An 18,213-nucleotide genomic window follows, 5' to 3' on the forward strand; every position below is an offset into this window, starting at 1 on the left:
ACAGAACAAATGGGCATACCTATCTACCTGGTAGGTAGTACTTGCGCAACTACTTGCAACTTTGATGGTCACGAAAGTATTAGTGTTTATCGTCCCCTTGTCAAAAGTTGTAAATAAAATAAACGCTAAAATTCCAATTTGCTGTAGTCTAATATAAGATCATTATGAAAGTTACCACCATCCACAGTAAAAAAAAAAGATTACATGCATCTATACAAACTGAAATAGCACATCTTATTAGCTTATTACCCAAGGTTAGGGCGATCCATACGTCATCACCTCAAAGATATCGTTACGTACAGATTTCAGACATAATTTAAAAAGTGTTTTATTATATTTGTTCTTCGTATGTTGCAATTACTATATGTTGCGAGCATTCACTGAAAAATTGAAAATAAAATAGTAGTTTGGAAGTAAATATTGATACTTAAAACAAATAGTTCCGTCTCTAAGCAATAACAAAAATCATAAAACTAATTATAATTAGACGACAAAATGTCAAGCTGCCAAGTAAAGCACGTTGCAATGCATGCTTCGGAATTACTCATACCACTTTGCCAGCAATCAACTGTATATTGATACTACATTAATAATCTAAATAAAGATCCTAAATATTATTCTTCAAAGCTAAGCATCCCTGACTGTAACAGAGAAGATAGGGTTATAGATATGGAACAGTTTATATGAAGTAGTGATCTCCAGTGATGGTTTAGACGTCTAAAATAAAGAACAATATCGATCCTAATCAATCAGGTTACAATGGGTCACAGTCAAATTAAGTTCGAGACGACGGAGAACTTTGGTACCAATTTCCGTGTCGCGACCCAGTTTATTCAAAGTCTAAATTATTTACAAACTAAACCCTGAATCTATAGGAACCTATACAATGATACACATAGATAATCATGCACTGGTCGATAAACAATAGGTGACCGTTAAGATAAAATTGACCTCAGTCGTTACATCATAGTAAGGTAAGGTCATAGACCGTGAATCGGAACAAAATACATATATATATATAGTTCTATTTGCAGGTTATATAGTTTAACATCCAGGTGGACCAAACACTAGGTATATAGATTTGGCAACTATTGAGCCTGTTAACTGCCAACTTCCGTAAATATTCATTGATGTAACAATTCATAATTGACCTCATTATGATCTTAACCTTCCCTTCTACTTTCAGTTGTATTTCAGTTCGCAGGTTAGTTTGGAAATTACCTTGTTATTTAATTGACAGAGCCAATATCAGCAGCTAAAATTATTAATGAAATTTGGTATGACTCAAAGAAAAAAAAGCAATGTTCATTTTTATTTTACATTTAAACGTTTGGGAGTTAACCCAAGATACAGGTATCAAAAAAGAGCTGCATAATAATCTGCATCTCTTTGGTATTAGTAATCTGTGGTTTCGTTTAATGACAGCGAACGCAAAATGTCGGAAAAACATGCTGTCAAAATCAAATGCGATGGCAAAGTGACGCTTTCGTTTTCGACTACTAAATACTAATAAAAACATACAAAGGATATTGATTCCAAATCTAATTAGTTTTATACTTTACAGGTAAGACAAGTTTAAGTAACCAATGGTTTTTAAGCCACGCCGGTATGAAATCGTTGTGTTATCAAAAATTGTTTATTAAGCTTTGAGGATCTATAATCTCGATGCTACAATGCTACGGCACTGTAATAATAATAATAATTCGTTAATTAACAACACAGTTGCAATTTTAAAAACATTTTAGTCTGTAAATTTAAGTCTTAAATAGTCTTCTACAGTTTAAAAGCGTGCTACATTTTGCTGTTTAGCACATCCAAGCATTCCCTGATATTTTACGAGGATATTATTTAAAGTAGAAGTTCAATTATAACTATACAATACACGAGTATTATCTTTATATATGTTTTAGTGGAAATAAACATTTGCATTTTTAAAACAACTGAAACATGTGAAAAGAGTCATTGTTGTTTACCAATCAAGTAATTAAAGCTTAATCATTTATTATAGTATAACCCATATCCAGTGTATATTAAACAGATAAAGGATTATCTGTTTAATATACACTGTTTAATATTTTTCTTTTCAGGTTGAATTTTCCGTATGGCCACACCGGGTTACAAACAGAACCCATCAATGTCTATGCCAAGTCCGCAGAACAATCCGCGTTTGTATATTTCCTTATCTAAATTATGTAGTCCCTGATTACATTTTTTGAAGACTAAATTTAATGTATTATTTTAATGAAATTGAATATTTTAATGAATTAATAATTCAATATGTATGTTATGTAATAATAGAATGTTGTTAGTTACTAACTTAATTTAACATGAAAGTGCTAGAGTCCTTGCAATGCAAGCTTGGCAGGCTCAGTGCGTTCTTGGTATTGCTGGTAATATCTAACCGCAGTGTCAACTCAAAACCAGCATGCTGCCCTCTATTTGCTTTATCTCGTTCGATTGTTTGCATCTGCAACTTGTTCTCTTATGATTTTCTTATAATTTTATTATTCTTTATCCATTATAGACTTATATCGTTCTATTTTGTTGGTTTTGTTTCATGTTATATTATGTTGAAACAGACTACATGATTGCGGGGCCCCCAATGAGTTTCGGTATGATGAAAGGTAATAAAATGAATTTATTTAGTTTACTATTCAAAATTTTTATTCTCACATTCTCATCCTTTTCGGATTTAGGTACTTTATGGGGTTTTAAAAAAAAAAATTCACACACAAAATTTTCCGTTTCCAAAATCACGAGCATATACCATCTTACACTTCTTTACTTATCTATTTTCTGCTGAATTAGTGCCTACATAACACTTACTACTATTACTGACCGCTCGCTCAAACTAATACTAAACTATGATTAAGCAATTGTTTTAAATTTAGTGCATTTATGATTTTTTTTCTTTTTTTTTATTTATCCTCGCCCCCCTCCTGTCCTATCCCCTTATGCTTTTTGTTTTTTCTTTCATTGTATTGCCGCCCGCTGCTTGGCTTGAAGGCGGTATGAATGCACCGCCACACCATAACCAATACCAGTACCACCCGCAATACCAAGGTGGGCCAGTGTCCCACGGAGGCTTCGGAGCGTGGCCGCCTCCACAACAACCGCGTTTCGCTGCAGAGAATGCGAGGAGAGCCACCTCGGGGGGAGGGGGCATCACGACGCAGGCCTCAAAAGATGATAAAACTAGTCCGTTTATATCCACCGTGCATTCACATCCTGGATTTCAGCCGCAAAAAATTGGAAAAGGATCTGGATCGGTGCGTTTCTTTTTATTTTTACTTACAACTATATAGACAATAGTTGTTGTAAAAATATTAATTGGGTAATAAATTCGAAAATTTCTTAAAAATGTGACACTTTCTAGGGTTCTTCTTTACCAAAGCCACCGAAGGCTCCAGAGAAGCCACTGATGCCATACATGCGTTACTCTCGTCGTGTCTGGGACAGTGTTAAAGCAGCTCACCCAGATCTGAAGCTATGGGAAATCGGCAGAATCATCGGTGGTATGTGGAGGGATTTACCTGAATCTGAAAAAGCTGGATTTGTTGATGAATATGAGGCTGAAAAGGTAAAATTTATTTTACTAATATATCAGGGCTATATACCCTTAGGGTTAAAAAAATGTGTTCAAAACATTGGAAAAAAAATACGGTATTTTTTCTGAATATAATATGCAATAAAAAAAAATTATATAGTTTAGGTATGTAAAATACATTAGAGAAACTTTTAAATAGATAAATCTTGCCTACTTTATGACAACTACAAATTATTTAATTTTTACTAATACATTTTTTGACATTATTAAAAGAAAAATCATAAAATTGAAAAATAAAAAATTTTGAACATAGGCGCAGTATACAGAAATGATGAAAGCATACCAAAGTTCGCCCGCGTACATACAGTGGTTGGCGCACAAAACACGAGGTTTGAACCCGTACAGTACCACATTAAAATAACCATTGGTATCAGTTTGTGTACACCGCATTCACATCACTAGCTTCATTTTAATATGGGCTTATGTACGATAATATCGTAAATACATAACATGAATTTAGCAATATATATTCAATGATAAATATGTGGGATGTTTTTTTTTTGTAACCGATGGGATATTGATCTTATTAAATTAATTTTAATGATTCTTTTGAAATCATTACATAATAATATAATTCTTCTGTGAGTGTGTATGTCACTGAACTTCTCACAAACGACTGGACCGATTTTGATGAAATTTTTTGTGTGTTCAAGGGGATCTGGGAATGGTTTAGATTCACAATTTTCAACAAATATTAACTTCATATTAATTTATTTAAATTAAAGACGTGTAGACAGGACAACGACTGTCGGGTCCGCTAGTTACAAAATATATTCAATAATGGTATTAAAAAGTTCTTTATAATTTATAATAAATGGTGTTTAGTATATAAGATTATTCATTATGTTTATTGTTTTATCCATTCATTTTCATTTAGTTTGTTTGACGATATACAAAATCAAATAAAAATAATTTTCTTAAATCCAATAAGAAACACATTTTTATCAATACAGCTGTTGTAACCCCATTCATATTGTTTCTACGTTCCGTTATATGATTGATGGAAAAAAAAGACAAAAAAAAATAAGTTTTGAGAGTTTTATTCAAATATATATATTTTTTATAATATAGAGTATTTAACAACAAATATTTCTTTAAAATCATTAAAAAAGCATTTATGAAAAAAAAGGTTGTAATTAAGCGCCAATAGCCTAGTGGTTAAGGGTGCGGATTCCCGATCGCGAGGTCGGGGGTTCGAATACCGCTATTCTACTATTGTCTTAAATCCGTAGCACAGGCCTACAGCTTAGTTGGAATGGTACAAGAAATATTAATAAATTTACAAAATTCTGCTAATATTAAAAAAAAATATTACCGGCAACTTTCTTGAATGTCAAAATATAATAGAAGTAATATAATTTGTTCTTTATTTGATTTTGTCAACAACTGTGACTAACACTTGCACATATTAATAACCATTTTTGTCCCACATGCACCGCTCACCTCATACATTGCACGTTGGACCGCTTTGTGAACGCTAGTCTGAGTATGAAAAGAGTTTGAAGGCGTACCACAACTCGCCGGCATATCTCGCCTATATCGCTGCCAAAAACAAAGCAGTAGGTAAGCAAGAATGCGTTCACACTCACGAAACATTCACGTGAAAAACATTCTTAAAACTATGGATGTTTCATAAGTGAGAACTTAAGAATAGTGAGATTTTTACAATTCAATATATCTTAATATCCAGTTTACATTATTCCAGTCGACAGATTAATGTCAGCACTGGATTACAACTATAAATTTCGCTGGACTGGAATTATGTAAACCGGGCATGTTTGGGAGAGTTAAGAACTAACACCTTAATTTAATAAGACAGCAGTTTATATTTTTTTTGATAAATTTTTAATATTATCAAAGACACCAAAGTTAAATAATACAATTTAAAGTTTAACTATATATTATTTTTTTCAAATATATGTTCGTATTTAACACATATTGTATTAGCAGTAGGTAATCTTGAAGAAGAGAGTTCAAGCAAGAAGGGAAGCTCACAGAAGGAACAGCAGCAGCAAGACAGAAGAATTGATATACAACCAGCGGAAGATGAAGAAGGTAATTTTCTATGTTGCTTCATATTTCATAATAAAAATCAATTGCTGTTCGTTAAACGTTAAAACCCAAGAATTGCTGACCGGATTTATCTTATTCTGGTCTTGAAATGTTCGTGGAAGTCTAGGGAAGGTTTAAAAGGTGAGAAAAATTCGAATAATTGCCGGGAAAACCGTAAAAACAGCCCTTTTCTTTTTCCCATATATACGGCTAAAGAGATCTTGCTGAAAAGTGGCATAGATGTTGAACATAGTCTGGAAGAACACATAGGCTAATAATTATGTTTTTGTCTTAATCAAAAGCAGACGGAGTCGTCAGCGACAGCTAGTTTTTGATATTTATTTTTGGTTATTCACACAATAATTGGATTAATGCGACAACTTTCAGATCAAGACGAGGGTCTATCAGTGAAGCACGTGGCGTACGCGCGGTATCTCCGCAACCATAGACTTATAAATGAAATATTCTCAGACACGGTAGTCCCTGATGTTAGATCTGTGGTCACCACTGCTAGGATGCAGGTACGGTAATATATCATTTATGTATATTATAAACTTTATATAATAGTTCTATTCAAATCCGACTCGAAGGACCATTTACATTGAATAATCATGCTTGAAAAGTGTTTGGGACTAAAAACTAGTGAGATTTAAGCGTTTTTTTTTGTTAAAGAAGAACCATGAATAAGGTGTATTTTTCTTTATTTTGACTTATCCGACTCGAAGGATCATTATTAGCTATATGTTGGTATTTAACTTGGTAATAATAAAGTTTAGTAGAAATATGATTTGAACTTTTCGTATTAAGGTTTTAAAGTAAATGTGTTTTATAGATTTTGAAGAAACAAGTCCAATCGTTGACAATGCATCAGAAAAAATTGGAAGACGAACTGCAACAAATTGAGGAGAAGTTTGAAGCAAAGAAGAGAAAATTCATTGAAAGTAGTGAGACATTCCAAGAGGAGTTAAAGAAGGTGATATATACGATTAATTTTTTATAACATTTGAACTAAAATTGATGATCTGCAGATCAGTGACTCGCAGATCAATTTGTACCTAGATAGAGTTATTATTTACGTTTTGAACTCCGAGTCACTAAGCAGTACGTGACTCGTTGGCTCTATATTTAGAGTACACCACAATGAATCATATGCTACTAGTTGTTGAGCTACAGCTCAACGGTTTACGTGTGACTTGATATTTTGAATCGGTTCATAGCTGATTTATATATGTACCTTGACGTAGTTTATCGTGATGTCATCATTTGCAATATAACATTGTAGCACTGCAAGCCGGCAGTAGATGAGGAGACGTTTGGACGTATGGTGGAGCGCGCGGTGGAGCAGATGAGGCGCGGCGGTAACCCGCAGCCTCTTGCGCCGCTGCCGTTGAACAACGCTGAGAGGAAAGACGAGGTATTGTAGGCTATGCACATCGTACGAGTCGCTGTTTATTTTATTTTAGTCCTCTTTCCCTTCCTACCCATTTCTTGTAAGGAAAGGACAGGAAGGGGAATTGAATTGTACGAGAGATGCATTGGAACAGGAAATATTCTCGTTCTGTGCATTCCATCCTATGATCAAAGGTAGGTAACGCATTCGCAAATGCGATGTCCATAGGCAGCGTGACCGATCGCTCGTTTGCCATATTATTATATAAAAGAAATCAGATGTACGCAGTCAATTTTAGCCAGACTGTATTATGAAAAAACATTTATCTCCACAGCCAATGGAACAAGACACAAATCAGATAAAACCCGAAGCAAATGGACCCAATCCTCCAACTCAAGTGGATAAAGTATCCACAACAGAGGTGAAGCCGGATAGTAGCAGTACTACGGAACTGAATAAGCCTGAAGCTGAAGCCCCTAAGGAACCTCCGCCGGCTGAAGCTAGTGCATCTACACCTGAAGTTGAAAGTAAGTCCATAGTATAGGATTTCAAACATGTTTATGACTCAGAAGGTCGAACGAGTTGTTGCGCAGAACACAATGTTAGGTATAGCAGAGCGCGAATGACCGCGGGGGCAAGGTATGACTTTGAACAGCACAAATTATTAAAATAGATTGATAATCCCTTAATATATTTTAAAAATCATTAATAAAAATGGTTGTAAAAGCTAATGTGTACTCGTTTCTCACAATTTCACAATGATACGAAATTCCTTACAATACAAACTGACAAAATTCATATATTAATCGTATATCACTTGTAGTATGATGATTTATTTTGCTTGTTATAAAACACTTTTACATTCTTATAGATAAAGAAGAGAAGCCAGTGGAGCTGAAAGTAGAAGCCAAGGAGCCAGCAGCCACGCCCCCGGCCGCACCCGCACCGGCCCCGGCCCCCGGCCCGAGCCCCGGCCCCGGCCCCAGCCCTGGACCTAGCCCCGCCCCGCCCCAGCAGCACATCACTTCGCCGCCCCATCATTGTAAACTTCTCACTTAATAACTTTACTAGTGCTTTAGTATCTTGTCCAAGGTCAAATGGTACTTGTCTTAATTTACGATTAGGATATGTACGGTGTAAAAAACTAGGTCTAGCTTCTAAATTCTTACTCATTATATTATATAGTTTCATTATATATACATGTTTAATATTATTATGACAGCGATGATGATACCACCGAACGCGAACGCTCCGCCGCATCAAGGACCTCCACATGCCGGACCACCGCCGCCCCCTGGTATGTTGTAATTTCTTGCATTTAATTTTTATTTATTATGTGGACCCCTGCATATTTGTTACTTTATTAACTAGCTGTCGCATGCAACTCCGTCTGGACGAAATTAAAAAATCCTAAGTGTTCTTCCAGACACTTCTATATCTATACCATCCATCCAGATCGATATAGTTACCTGGATATACATTCTAACAAATATCCATCCATCCATTTATACTTTCGCTTTTCTATTATTAGTAAAATGCCATTACATTTTTCTTAAGGTCATATCGAAAAATATTTGCTAATTTAAACTTTCAATTGTGATTCGCAGATCTAGACATACTCTATAATAACTTGATGGTCCATTCATAGGTGGTGGCTACGGTCCTGGCTACGGCGGGCGGTACTACGGCGGCTACGGCAGCGGTTTCCCGCCGGGTTACTACTACACGGGCGAGCACTACGCGCATCACGCGCATCCTCACATGCCGCACCACGCCCCCCACCCGCAGCATCCAGCGCATCCCCAGCATCCTGCACCTCACCCTGCGCCCCATCATCTCGTCAAACGTGAGTATAGGAGATCCTAAGATTTTTTTAGTACAGCACAATAAATTCAAAATGGTCGATGACACATTCGCTATCCTAAGAACTTAAAAATGAATTGGTAAAATAAAATATTACTAATATAAATGCGAATGTTTGGATGGATAGATAGATGGATGTTTGTTTAAAGGTATCTCCGGAACGACTGCATGGATCTCGTTGAAACTTGGCATAAATGTGGAACATAGCCTGAAAGAACATATAGGCTACTAATTGTTTTTCTCAATCCGCGCGGACAAAGTCGCGGACTACAGCTAGTATTTTTATACATTTTTGTATTTATTTGTTACAGCGGAGGAGTCACAAGTAAAGAAAGAGGGCGAATGATTGTCACCGAAGCGCGTCGTCAAACGACGTCGCAAATCCTCGCCGAAGGAACAAGTGATTTAGAGACACTAGTGCAGTGAACACATTAATACGTTTACATTGCCGAAACATGTATAAAAATATAATGAGAATCGCTTATTTTCTTTATAAAAAAATAAAGAATATGTTTTTGTACAGATTGGCAGTGGAACCTCGGTTAAATAAATCTATTCGTGTTTAATGTAGTGTAAATGTTGAACTTTACTAAAGGTTTTACTGTTCTGTTTCTTGTTTATGGCTCTCCCTCATCGGATTTAAGGTTTTATACGTGTAAAAGTATTTTGATATTTCTGATCAAATTAGACGAGATATAAAATTGAGGTTGTTTGTATGAATAAGAGTTTGCTTGGAATTTTGGATTACAGCCATTATCAGTTTATAAGAACTTGAATAGTAATCAAATAACATTTATAAAATAATTCCATTATTATTTTTATAGAATTCTTGTAACCATTTTTTTTAGATTAGACGGCCAATACGCTATTTTTTTGTAAAAATTGTGAGATAAAGAGAAGAGATATATTTGAAAACCTAAATTTAAAACATTTGATTAAATATTTTGGAGTAAAAAGTTTACGAATTTCTAAAAATATGCAGTTTGTCTATAGTAAGAAAGGTTAAGATTGGAACAAGGTTACTATCTTTACAGTAACTAAGTTAGGTTTAATTAGAAATAAAAATCATTTTAATTGTAAGCATGTATACATAGTTATTAACCTTAGCATGTAATACACAGACATATAAAAACGGCTAAAACACTCACAAATGTTCGTCCGGTAGCGGCACCGACTAGTTTCGCTAAGTGAACGAAGTGCCGCGTCCGCGAAATAATACCAGTCCTACTCACCTTGTTGAATTTACCCGATGGGCTTGAATTAGTCGGTGCCGACACGGGACACTCATATGTAAGTGTTTTAGCCGTGTTTGTATAACTTTATGATAATGTCTCACGAAAGTTTGAATAATTTAATAATACATTGATTTGGTTATATTAGATTGATAATATAAATAAGTTCTTAAAATACTAAACTAAGTTTAATGAATATTTATCTGTTGTCATCTTGGATGCGGTTACTGTTTCTACCAAACTGTGCGATGATCGGTTGACCACTCAATATTGTACCGTTGACTTCATCCAATGCTTTTATGGCTAGATTTTCACCTGGAATTAGAGAATAAATGATTTTATTGTATGCATGGATTTTATTTATCTTCCTTCTTTGTGTTAGGAAGAAAACACAGGGCGAGTGTACTAGCGCAACACTAGCCTTATTAAAATGTCGACGTTTATGTCCCCTCACTATTCATACTGACACTTGACTTTGTAACGAAAGCGCGTCATTCGTGCCAAATGACTCTAACTAATAATGTCAAAAATTGGATACATATTGTTTTTGTGTAAAATAACTTAAATACAAAGTAAAGAATATTTTTACTTTAAATATAACCTTGAAATTCCATCGGCTTGATAATTGTTTAAAACAATCTTGTTTGTATTATTATCCCGTATTTTTTTTAAAGAAAATGAGACAATGGCAATGTGTTTTGTGGGTTTGTACACAAATTGCATTATGGTCAACTGGAGCCTAAAAGAATATATGTCCCTACCAGCTGTCCGGACTTCGTCTGTGCAGAATTAATAAAACTTAATAGCTTATGTGTTTAACCAGACGATGTTCTAGAACTTTGTCATATTTCATTAGGATCTGTTGAGCCATTGCGGAGATACATTCAAACAAACATCCACCCATCTAAACATTTATAATATTAGTAAGAAGTCAACCAATTAGTATTCCTTCCCTAAGAGTCATAGTCATTTGTTTTTTTTTTATATATGTTTGAATTAAATGTTAATTTAATATATGAAACTCACTCTGAAAGGTAACAAAGGCCTGTCCGCGCATACGACCGGTAAGCAATCGTAGATCAATTGGCCCTCCATTGTCCAGTAAAAACTGATTGAAGAGTAAAGAGAGGCGCTCTTGTGAGACTGCCGGAGAGATGTTTTTCAAATATAATACCTGAAAGCAATACATTTTTTATAACATACTAACAGTCGTCCGCGACTATGTCCACGGGGAATTAAAATAAAAACTTGATGAGTAGCCTATACATTCTTCCAGACAATTTTCCACATCTTTGCCAAATTTCATCAAGATCCATTGAGCCGGTCCAGCGATAACTTCAAACATCCATCCATGTAAACTTTAGCATTTATTAATAATAGTAAGATAGTTTTGTTTGAGATGGATGACGAAATGATTTACTATAAGTGTTTATTGCTATCTCTGTTTTATTTGATAGGGTATGAAAGAGATAGTTATATTGTCAATATATGTCATTCACCATTAGTAGGATGGGAGTTATGATTCTTTGAAACATTTGGACATCAAATCTATACTAACTTAAAAAAGCGTAAAAAACTCATTTGTAGCACAGAATTATTATATATAACTTACTTTTGATGGTATCCCCGGTTCATAATCTTTGAATCTTTCTATTGCCTTGATGTCTTCCAGGTTCATTTTAGTTCCTTCCAGCAATTGCTCTTCCGCTGGATTCACTGGCATCACAATATCTACTGCTCGAAATTCATTCCCTGCTTCATCTTTATCTTTTTGCATTGGTTCCAATCTTAATATTTTATTATCTTTTATTGTATACATTGTCTGCTCTTTCGGGCCAATGATTCTGTCTTTTGATGTAATTTTTGGTATTTCCTTAGATGTACTACATTCTGGAAGTCTTTCCGGTATATCTTTTACATCCCACAGACTCCCAGGCTTACTTGTTGAAGGCTGTGCTTCATTTTGTGTTGGAACAAGTTGCAATTGCTTCTGATGTCCCATTATCTTTTCCTTCTTTCTTTCAAGGCGTCTTAACAACTTTCTTCTCTTTGTAATTGGCATTATGTTATCATTCCTCAAATGACCAAAGAGATCTTCTTCAATCTCTTTCAGTTCATGCATAGGATGACCTTCCGGATAGAATTGAAGTGGTCTCTTCAGCTTTGGTTCCTGTATTTGTTCATTTTTACTTTTCGAAGTACTTGGTGCATCATTATTTTGATTTGAACTGAAATTTTTTAGTAAATTTATTATTTATAGTTAGAAATGCTAATTATATGGCTACTGGTTTTGTATACAATTATTCATTCGACATTAATGATTACTTAAAAGAAAATATACTTTTATAAAACTCACCTGCCAAAGGCTAGAAAATTATTTATTTTATTATAAATCTCATCCAGTTTAGACTTCAAAACAGTGGATTCGATTTTTTTACGCTGATCTAAAAGACCAGCTTCGTTTTCTTGATATAGTTTCACTTCTTCATTCGACAATCCCACTTTTTTTAGCCACTCCAAATGTTGTATATCTTTTTCTGCTTTTGAAAAATCTTTTAACGACGACAATCCATATTTCGTGAATGGCAAAACTTCAGTGTTTTTCTCAAATTCCTTTGGCAATTCAGAACTAAAACATGTAACACAATAATAAGATTGGTTGGTCTGACATTTACAAATCCAACTAGAATCTTGATTATAATAATACGCACCACATTTTAAATACTCGGATCACAATAAATCACATATATACAGAGTGATGTGATATTAAATAAATAATATCATTCTATTTCCCTGCGCTTCGTTTATTTCTCCATCCCCAAAGCTTTATATGCTTATATTATAAAGCTTTCACATCAACTTCAACCTTGATTTTATTATCAGATAATGAGATAAATAGTGTTGTTCATGACGCACAACATAACTTTCCTTAAGTTAGTCTAACAAATTCAAGGAACGTTATTTATCCAATATTTTGCTTCGAAGTCGCTTGAATTATCAATAATTTTCCTTAAAAAATCAAAACAATCGTTGTCAAGCCAAGCTGCAATCATCAAACCATAGTTTTAATACTCCGGTTTCGTATGGCAACAAGAATTTTATCGATACAGTTTTTTACTCTTTGGAACTATTTGTGATCTGTAGTCTTGTCAAAACAATTGTCAAAGTCAGTCTAAATCAGAAAGTTTGGTTTGTTTTGGTTGTGTAAAACATTAAAAATTGATGAATTGTAATTGTTAATTTATATATAAGTGCATAATTTCTGATAAATACATCATTAACTATAAGCCGTAGATATATGACGAAAGAAGTATAAACGTTCGTACAAAGTACTATATCCTAGTAAATAATTATAATAAGTAAATTTGATCAAGAAACTGATTTGACTAAACAGTTTCAAAAGTGCAGAATGAGCAATTGGGATGGGCAATATGTAATGCATAACGCAATGAATTCTATAATGCCACCAATGATTGGTCCAGTACTTCCTGTTAACCATGTAGAAACACCTAATGTACCCATTAAGCAAGCAGAAGTCCAATGTGTTGAAGCTGAAAGCAGCACACAAAATACAAACCAGTCCCAAGATCAAGGAAGTAGAGACAAAAGGGACAGGAGAGATCGTAACAGAGGTATTACGTCTATTTCAAATAAGTTGGACTAAAAATTGTGATCAATTTATTCCTACTCTATGTCTTATTAAAATAGAAACAATTTTTACAAACTTTTATCACGTAACAGTATAAATTATTGATTGATTACAATTAATAAAAATCATAGTAAAATTTAAGACATCTACACTAATTAAAATATAATGTGTTACATAATATTGTTCCCATAAAGACATATTTTTTTCATTTTAGTCATAGTATAATAGTACTTCACTTTTCTCCATACAGACCATAGACATCGATCAAGATCTCATGAGCGTAATGAGAGACGTGGCAGATGTGATAGAGATGATAGGAAAAGACATTCAAAATGGGATGATGACAGAGACAGATCCAATTTAAGGCCAGCAATGCCGCTCATACCTTGCATGCCTCCGGGAAACATGATGATGCCAGGTCAGTCAGTCACTATAGAGTTCCGCTCTCAACACACTTGTTATACATATTATTATTATTTTTACAAAACAGACACAACAATGTATTACAAGAGTTATGGGTTTATTTTAACAAATAACTCTTAGTAATCTCTCTCTTGTTTCTAAGGAAGAAACTAATGAAGATAATTTTTATTCTCTTTCTGTGTATATTTCTTCCTTCGTCAATTAAAGTTAGGCAATGCATATGCATTGGTGGCTCGCCATGTGCATGTTACTTGTGTATGTATGTGTTTTTCGATTTTCCATATACATATGTACTTCTATCCAATGTTCTTACTTTAAAGAAAAATTGTTATGCAACCTGGCCAAGAAATTCAAAAATATGTGTTAACCAACTCACAGTAGGCCAGCATGGTAGACTAAGCTGTAGTCATCCCTAACTTAGGGAAGGCTCCATGCCTGGATGTCTATGGGCAGCGGTTCCTGCGCCATTTGCTTGTTTCCCACCTTATAATATAAAAAAAGATAATACAGTTGCTGTTACAAGCTCTTTCAATCTTACAGGTATGATATACAATCATATGATGCCTAACATAATGCCACAACAGCAAATGGATCTTCAAATGCATATGATGCCGGGCATGGTAATGCCAAATATGATGGACCAAAGTATGATGATGAACCAATCAATGCCTAACCAGATATTCTCTTTGGGATTATTACTTCCACCGATTCCTGGGACATCAGTGCCATCTAGACGTGAACGGCCGAAAGGTTGTCGTACTGTTGTTGTAGGCGGTCTACCCAATGGTGTGACTACAGATGTTGTGACGGAGATTTTCAAACGATTCGGAGAGATATATGTTAACTCACCACGGAACGGCATCTTTCATGTTCGTTTCGTTTCGTCTGATGTAATGGAACAAGCATTCTTTTTGACCGGATATAGATTCAAATTACATGAACAATTAGATAATGAAGCTACTACAATTTTTATTGATTATGCCATGGTGAGTTAACTAATTATTATCTTACTAATATTATAAATGTGAATGTTTAGATGGATGTATGTTTGTTTGAAAGTCTCTAATGGGAACGGCTGCATGGATCTCGCTGAAGTTTGGCATAGATGTAGAACATATCCTGGAATACATAGGCTGGTAATTAAGTTATTTTTCTAATTTGCAAACAGTGTAACGGGCGACAGCTAGTATATTATAAATGAGAAAGTTTCATTTGTTGGAAGTATGTAGTTTATTTATTTCCAAAAGGGGTTAACACAATTAGATGAAATTTTAAAGAAGTATTATTAAATATGTATTAGCAAATCTATGTATTTTTTTCTGTATTGTTTTTTTTTCTGATTAGAATAGAGAAGATGAAGCTGAATATGAGAAAGATCTTGAACATACACCTTTCCGTGTGGAGCAATTCACGCCAACAGCCCTGACAGCTATCATAGACAAGATTAAAAGTGAAGACGAATTCTCCACATCTGCACCGGTATATTGCTTTAATATTTAATTTAAAACATATCTTACTAATATTATAAATGCAAATGTTTAGATGGATGGATAGATGGATGTTTGTTTTAAGATATTTCCATAAGCTGATCATTTCATAGCTGATCGGATCTTGATGAAATTTGGTATACATATAGAACATAGCTTGGAAGAACACATAGGCTACTAGTTAGGCTTTTTTTTATTCCGTGCTGACACAGTCGCGGGTGACCGCTAGTTTATAATAAAAACAATTGTTGAAAGGCTGTTTTTTTTTAAATCGAAGTTTATGGACTTATTCCCCAACCTTTTTTTAGATTTAATTAACGAAAGTCCTAATTTTTATTTTCAGACTCTAGCTGTATGGTTGGAACGTGGAGAATGCAATAAGAAGAATGCAAATATTTTCTATTCTCTAATACAAGTGAGCAACAACCAACTTAGAAGATTGTTCAATGAGAAAATGCAACTGGATGAGGAATTTCAAAATTTAAAGACTTCCCTAAAAGATAGATTCGCACGTATTGTTATGCAATGTAAGTAACTTTTTCTAGATATAAATTATTTTTTGACTTATTTTGATAAAAAAAAAAATTAAAAAAATGTAATGCAATGGTTTAAAAAGGAATTAATTCCGCGTTTCGTCCATGATTGTGCCGGTGGTCAAATATTATTCCCCTTCCGCATTATAAGCATACCTTTTCTTATAAATAAAGATGCTACGTGGAAATCCACCTCATTTGGCAGAGCAGGGGAATCATTAGGAAATACCCTCTTTCTATATGTCTACTATGTCGTTGAAAGGTAGGGAACACATCTGTGAATACAGATGTCTATGGGCAACTGTCACTTTGGTATTATGGCGAATTCAAGTCACTTAAACTTACGCTTACTAGTTTGCCACATTTTGCTATTATAATACTAATTCGTTCTATTAATAAATGGCCAAATGTTGAATAGAAACAAAACCATATAGGCTTTTATATCATAATATTCCTTTATTATTTTTATCTGTAGTAAAGTAATTGATGTAAATAGTTCATTTAGTAACGAAAAATCTAGGAATGTCATGGTTTAAAACTATAATTTTGTGTCTATTCTTGAAATTTGAAATTACTTGGAATGTTGGCAGTGAGTTGGTAAGGCCGAATGGCATTTAAAATAACCTTTTACTATCAGTCGAACAGGTCGCAAAAATTCTGACAGCGGCAAAACACCAACGAGTCTCTGATCACCTCACTAAGCAGCAGCGACGTAATGTCGAGATGTGGCTGAAAATGACTGAGGTAAGTACTTTATAAATAGGGTTGGCAGATTAATATAATTTTCAACTTCAAGGTAAGTTAATTTTGATACAGCCCTAAGTGATATTGTAATAAATATTTATTAAAACCTTTTTTCTCTGCATAAATTTTATTTATTATTTTTTAAAAAAAGGTTAAATATGAATCGTAAACTGAAGACCAAAGTAAAAATAGAATAGACTAAAGTGAAGAATAGACCTGGAAAACCTACAGCCAATGTTCGCTTTGTTGTTTATGTTTTTAAAAATGTATTACGTTTAATTCATTAGGAGGTAGAAAACATAAAAGAGGAGTTTAAAACTGTTTTTGAGGATGAAGATGGTGGGACTAACTCAGGCAAACCTATGGTTTCTCAAGAAAAATACGATAAATTGAAGGTGAGATAAAGTTTATTATTGTAATATCTAAACTGTTCTTTGCATTGAATTAGATTAATTTTAATATTTTATTTCTTACAGACTGAGAATGAAAATCTGTCATATGAATTAGAGGGGTACAAAAACGAAGCATTCTTGGCAAAGGACGAAGCGGAAAGGAAGTTTGAAAAGTTCAAAGCCCACTTTATAGCCCAACAAGCAATGCAGAATCAAAAAGTATGTTTTTGTAATAAACGAGAGACTTTATTGCAGAATATCATCAATCATTGTTCCTAAAGACTTCCATTCACAAAAATAAACATAGAACAGAATTTATGGTCACTAACGCTATGCGAATTTAAAGCCATTTTTTTCTTTTGCAGTTGTACCCGCCACTACCGAATTACAAACCCGATACTATGCATGAAGTATCCAAGCCCTTACCACCTCCACCCACACCAGATGACAAAAAAGTCAACACCTCGTCACCTTCAGTACCACCAACAGACGCGAAGCTCATCAGCATACTTACAGCCTTCCTTATGGTTCATCCACTTGGTGCTACCCTGGACTACCTCGTGTCATACGTAAGGTCTATGACACATAATGTCACCCAAAGCACTGTATTACAAATTCTTCAAAAATACACAGATGTTTTCGAATGCAAGACGTCCGGAATCGGTGCAACCATAGAGCACAGATGGAGTTTTATAACATTCGATATTATGAAAAAGGACCGTTAAATAACCTTAATTGTATGATATGAATTTATATATTTAATTATGTATAGCATGTAAAATAAAATATAAAAGTACAAATAAATATTAACGTGTTTTCAAAATGTTTTTAATCGTTAAAC

General features: G+C 34.1%; 4 protein-coding genes across 5 annotated transcripts; 3 read left to right on the forward strand and 1 right to left on the reverse strand.

Annotated features, from left to right (window-relative positions):
• Positions 1–1,411: 1,411 nt before the first annotated feature.
• Positions 1,412–8,108, forward strand: LOC106120576 (Brahma associated protein 111kD). The gene is made up of 12 exons (XM_013315927.1): positions 1,412–1,564; positions 2,088–2,165; positions 2,580–2,624; positions 3,007–3,269; positions 3,377–3,580; positions 3,861–3,936; positions 5,555–5,662; positions 6,047–6,180; positions 6,492–6,632; positions 6,942–7,073; positions 7,384–7,576; positions 7,921–8,108. The coding sequence occupies exons 2-12, from the start codon at positions 2,102–2,104 to the stop codon at positions 8,106–8,108; spliced, it is 1,548 nt and encodes a 515-aa protein (XP_013171381.1). The 5' UTR covers positions 1,412–1,564; positions 2,088–2,101.
• Positions 8,031–10,490, forward strand: LOC106120765 (forkhead box protein B2-like). The gene is made up of 4 exons (XM_013316189.1): positions 8,031–8,091; positions 8,272–8,346; positions 8,698–8,895; positions 9,224–10,490. The coding sequence occupies exons 2-4, from the start codon at positions 8,274–8,276 to the stop codon at positions 9,256–9,258; spliced, it is 306 nt and encodes a 101-aa protein (XP_013171643.1). The 5' UTR covers positions 8,031–8,091; positions 8,272–8,273; the 3' UTR covers positions 9,259–10,490.
• LOC106120762 (RNA-binding protein 41) lies at positions 10,321–13,174 on the reverse strand. The gene is made up of 5 exons (XM_013316188.1): positions 12,856–13,174; positions 12,501–12,773; positions 11,757–12,372; positions 11,171–11,318; positions 10,321–10,459 (listed from the first exon to the last, which is right to left on the reverse strand). Exons 1-5 carry the CDS (start codon positions 12,858–12,860, stop codon positions 10,344–10,346), a joined length of 1,158 nt encoding a protein of 385 aa, XP_013171642.1. The 5' UTR covers positions 12,861–13,174; the 3' UTR covers positions 10,321–10,343.
• A 138-nt stretch (positions 13,175–13,312) lies between these two features.
• Positions 13,313–18,174, forward strand: LOC106120617 (ecto-NOX disulfide-thiol exchanger 2-like). Of its 2 annotated transcripts, none has more exons than XM_013315972.1 (9): positions 13,313–13,776; positions 14,044–14,211; positions 14,757–15,202; positions 15,561–15,695; positions 16,047–16,230; positions 16,874–16,980; positions 17,268–17,375; positions 17,457–17,591; positions 17,738–18,174. In XM_013315972.1, the coding sequence occupies exons 1-9, from the start codon at positions 13,554–13,556 to the stop codon at positions 18,095–18,097; spliced, it is 1,866 nt and encodes a 621-aa protein (XP_013171426.1). In that variant the 5' UTR covers positions 13,313–13,553; the 3' UTR covers positions 18,098–18,174. The 2 variants fall into 2 exon arrangements, with proteins under 2 accessions (XP_013171426.1, XP_013171427.1); XM_013315973.1 differs by having other exon boundaries at positions 13,313–13,462.
• The last annotated feature ends 39 nt before the right edge of the window (positions 18,175–18,213 follow it).

Source organism: Papilio xuthus, unplaced genomic scaffold, assembly GCF_000836235.2.
Source record: "Papilio xuthus unplaced genomic scaffold, Pxut_1.1 DF826949.1, whole genome shotgun sequence".
Lineage (NCBI taxonomy): Eukaryota > Metazoa > Arthropoda > Insecta > Lepidoptera > Papilionidae > Papilio > Papilio xuthus.

What these genes read in the sequence shown, in the direction of transcription:
- LOC106120576 (XM_013315927.1), top strand. Translation starts at nt 2,102, where the DNA reads ATGGCCACACCGGGTTACAAACAGAACCCATCAATGTCTATGCCAAGT. An exon ending in ATGAATATGAGGCTGAAAAG is followed by an intron (nt 3,581 to 3,860) that starts GTAAAATTTATT and finishes TTTTGAACATAG; the next exon opens with GCGCAGTATACAGAAATGAT. An exon ending in ATCTACACCTGAAGTTGAAA is followed by an intron (nt 7,577 to 7,920) that starts GTAAGTCCATAG and finishes ACATTCTTATAG; the next exon opens with ATAAAGAAGAGAAGCCAGTG.
- LOC106120765 (XM_013316189.1), top strand. Translation starts at nt 8,274, where the DNA reads ATGATGATACCACCGAACGCGAACGCTCCGCCGCATCAAGGACCTCCA. An exon ending in CGGACCACCGCCGCCCCCTG is followed by an intron (nt 8,347 to 8,697) that starts GTATGTTGTAAT and finishes GTCCATTCATAG; the next exon opens with GTGGTGGCTACGGTCCTGGC. An exon ending in GCCCCATCATCTCGTCAAAC is followed by an intron (nt 8,896 to 9,223) that starts GTGAGTATAGGA and finishes TATTTGTTACAG; the next exon opens with CGGAGGAGTCACAAGTAAAG.
- LOC106120762 (XM_013316188.1), bottom strand. An exon ending in AATTTTCTAGCCTTTGGCAG is followed by an intron (nt 12,373 to 12,500) that starts GTGAGTTTTATA and finishes AAAAAATTTCAG; the next exon opens with TTCAAATCAAAATAATGATG. An exon ending in GGCCTTTGTTACCTTTCAGA is followed by an intron (nt 10,460 to 11,170) that starts GTGAGTTTCATA and finishes CTCTAATTCCAG; the next exon opens with GTGAAAATCTAGCCATAAAA.
- LOC106120617 (XM_013315972.1), top strand. Translation starts at nt 13,554, where the DNA reads ATGAGCAATTGGGATGGGCAATATGTAATGCATAACGCAATGAATTCT. An exon ending in GGGAAACATGATGATGCCAG is followed by an intron (nt 14,212 to 14,756) that starts GTCAGTCAGTCA and finishes TCAATCTTACAG; the next exon opens with GTATGATATACAATCATATG. An exon ending in AAGCAATGCAGAATCAAAAA is followed by an intron (nt 17,592 to 17,737) that starts GTATGTTTTTGT and finishes TTTCTTTTGCAG; the next exon opens with TTGTACCCGCCACTACCGAA.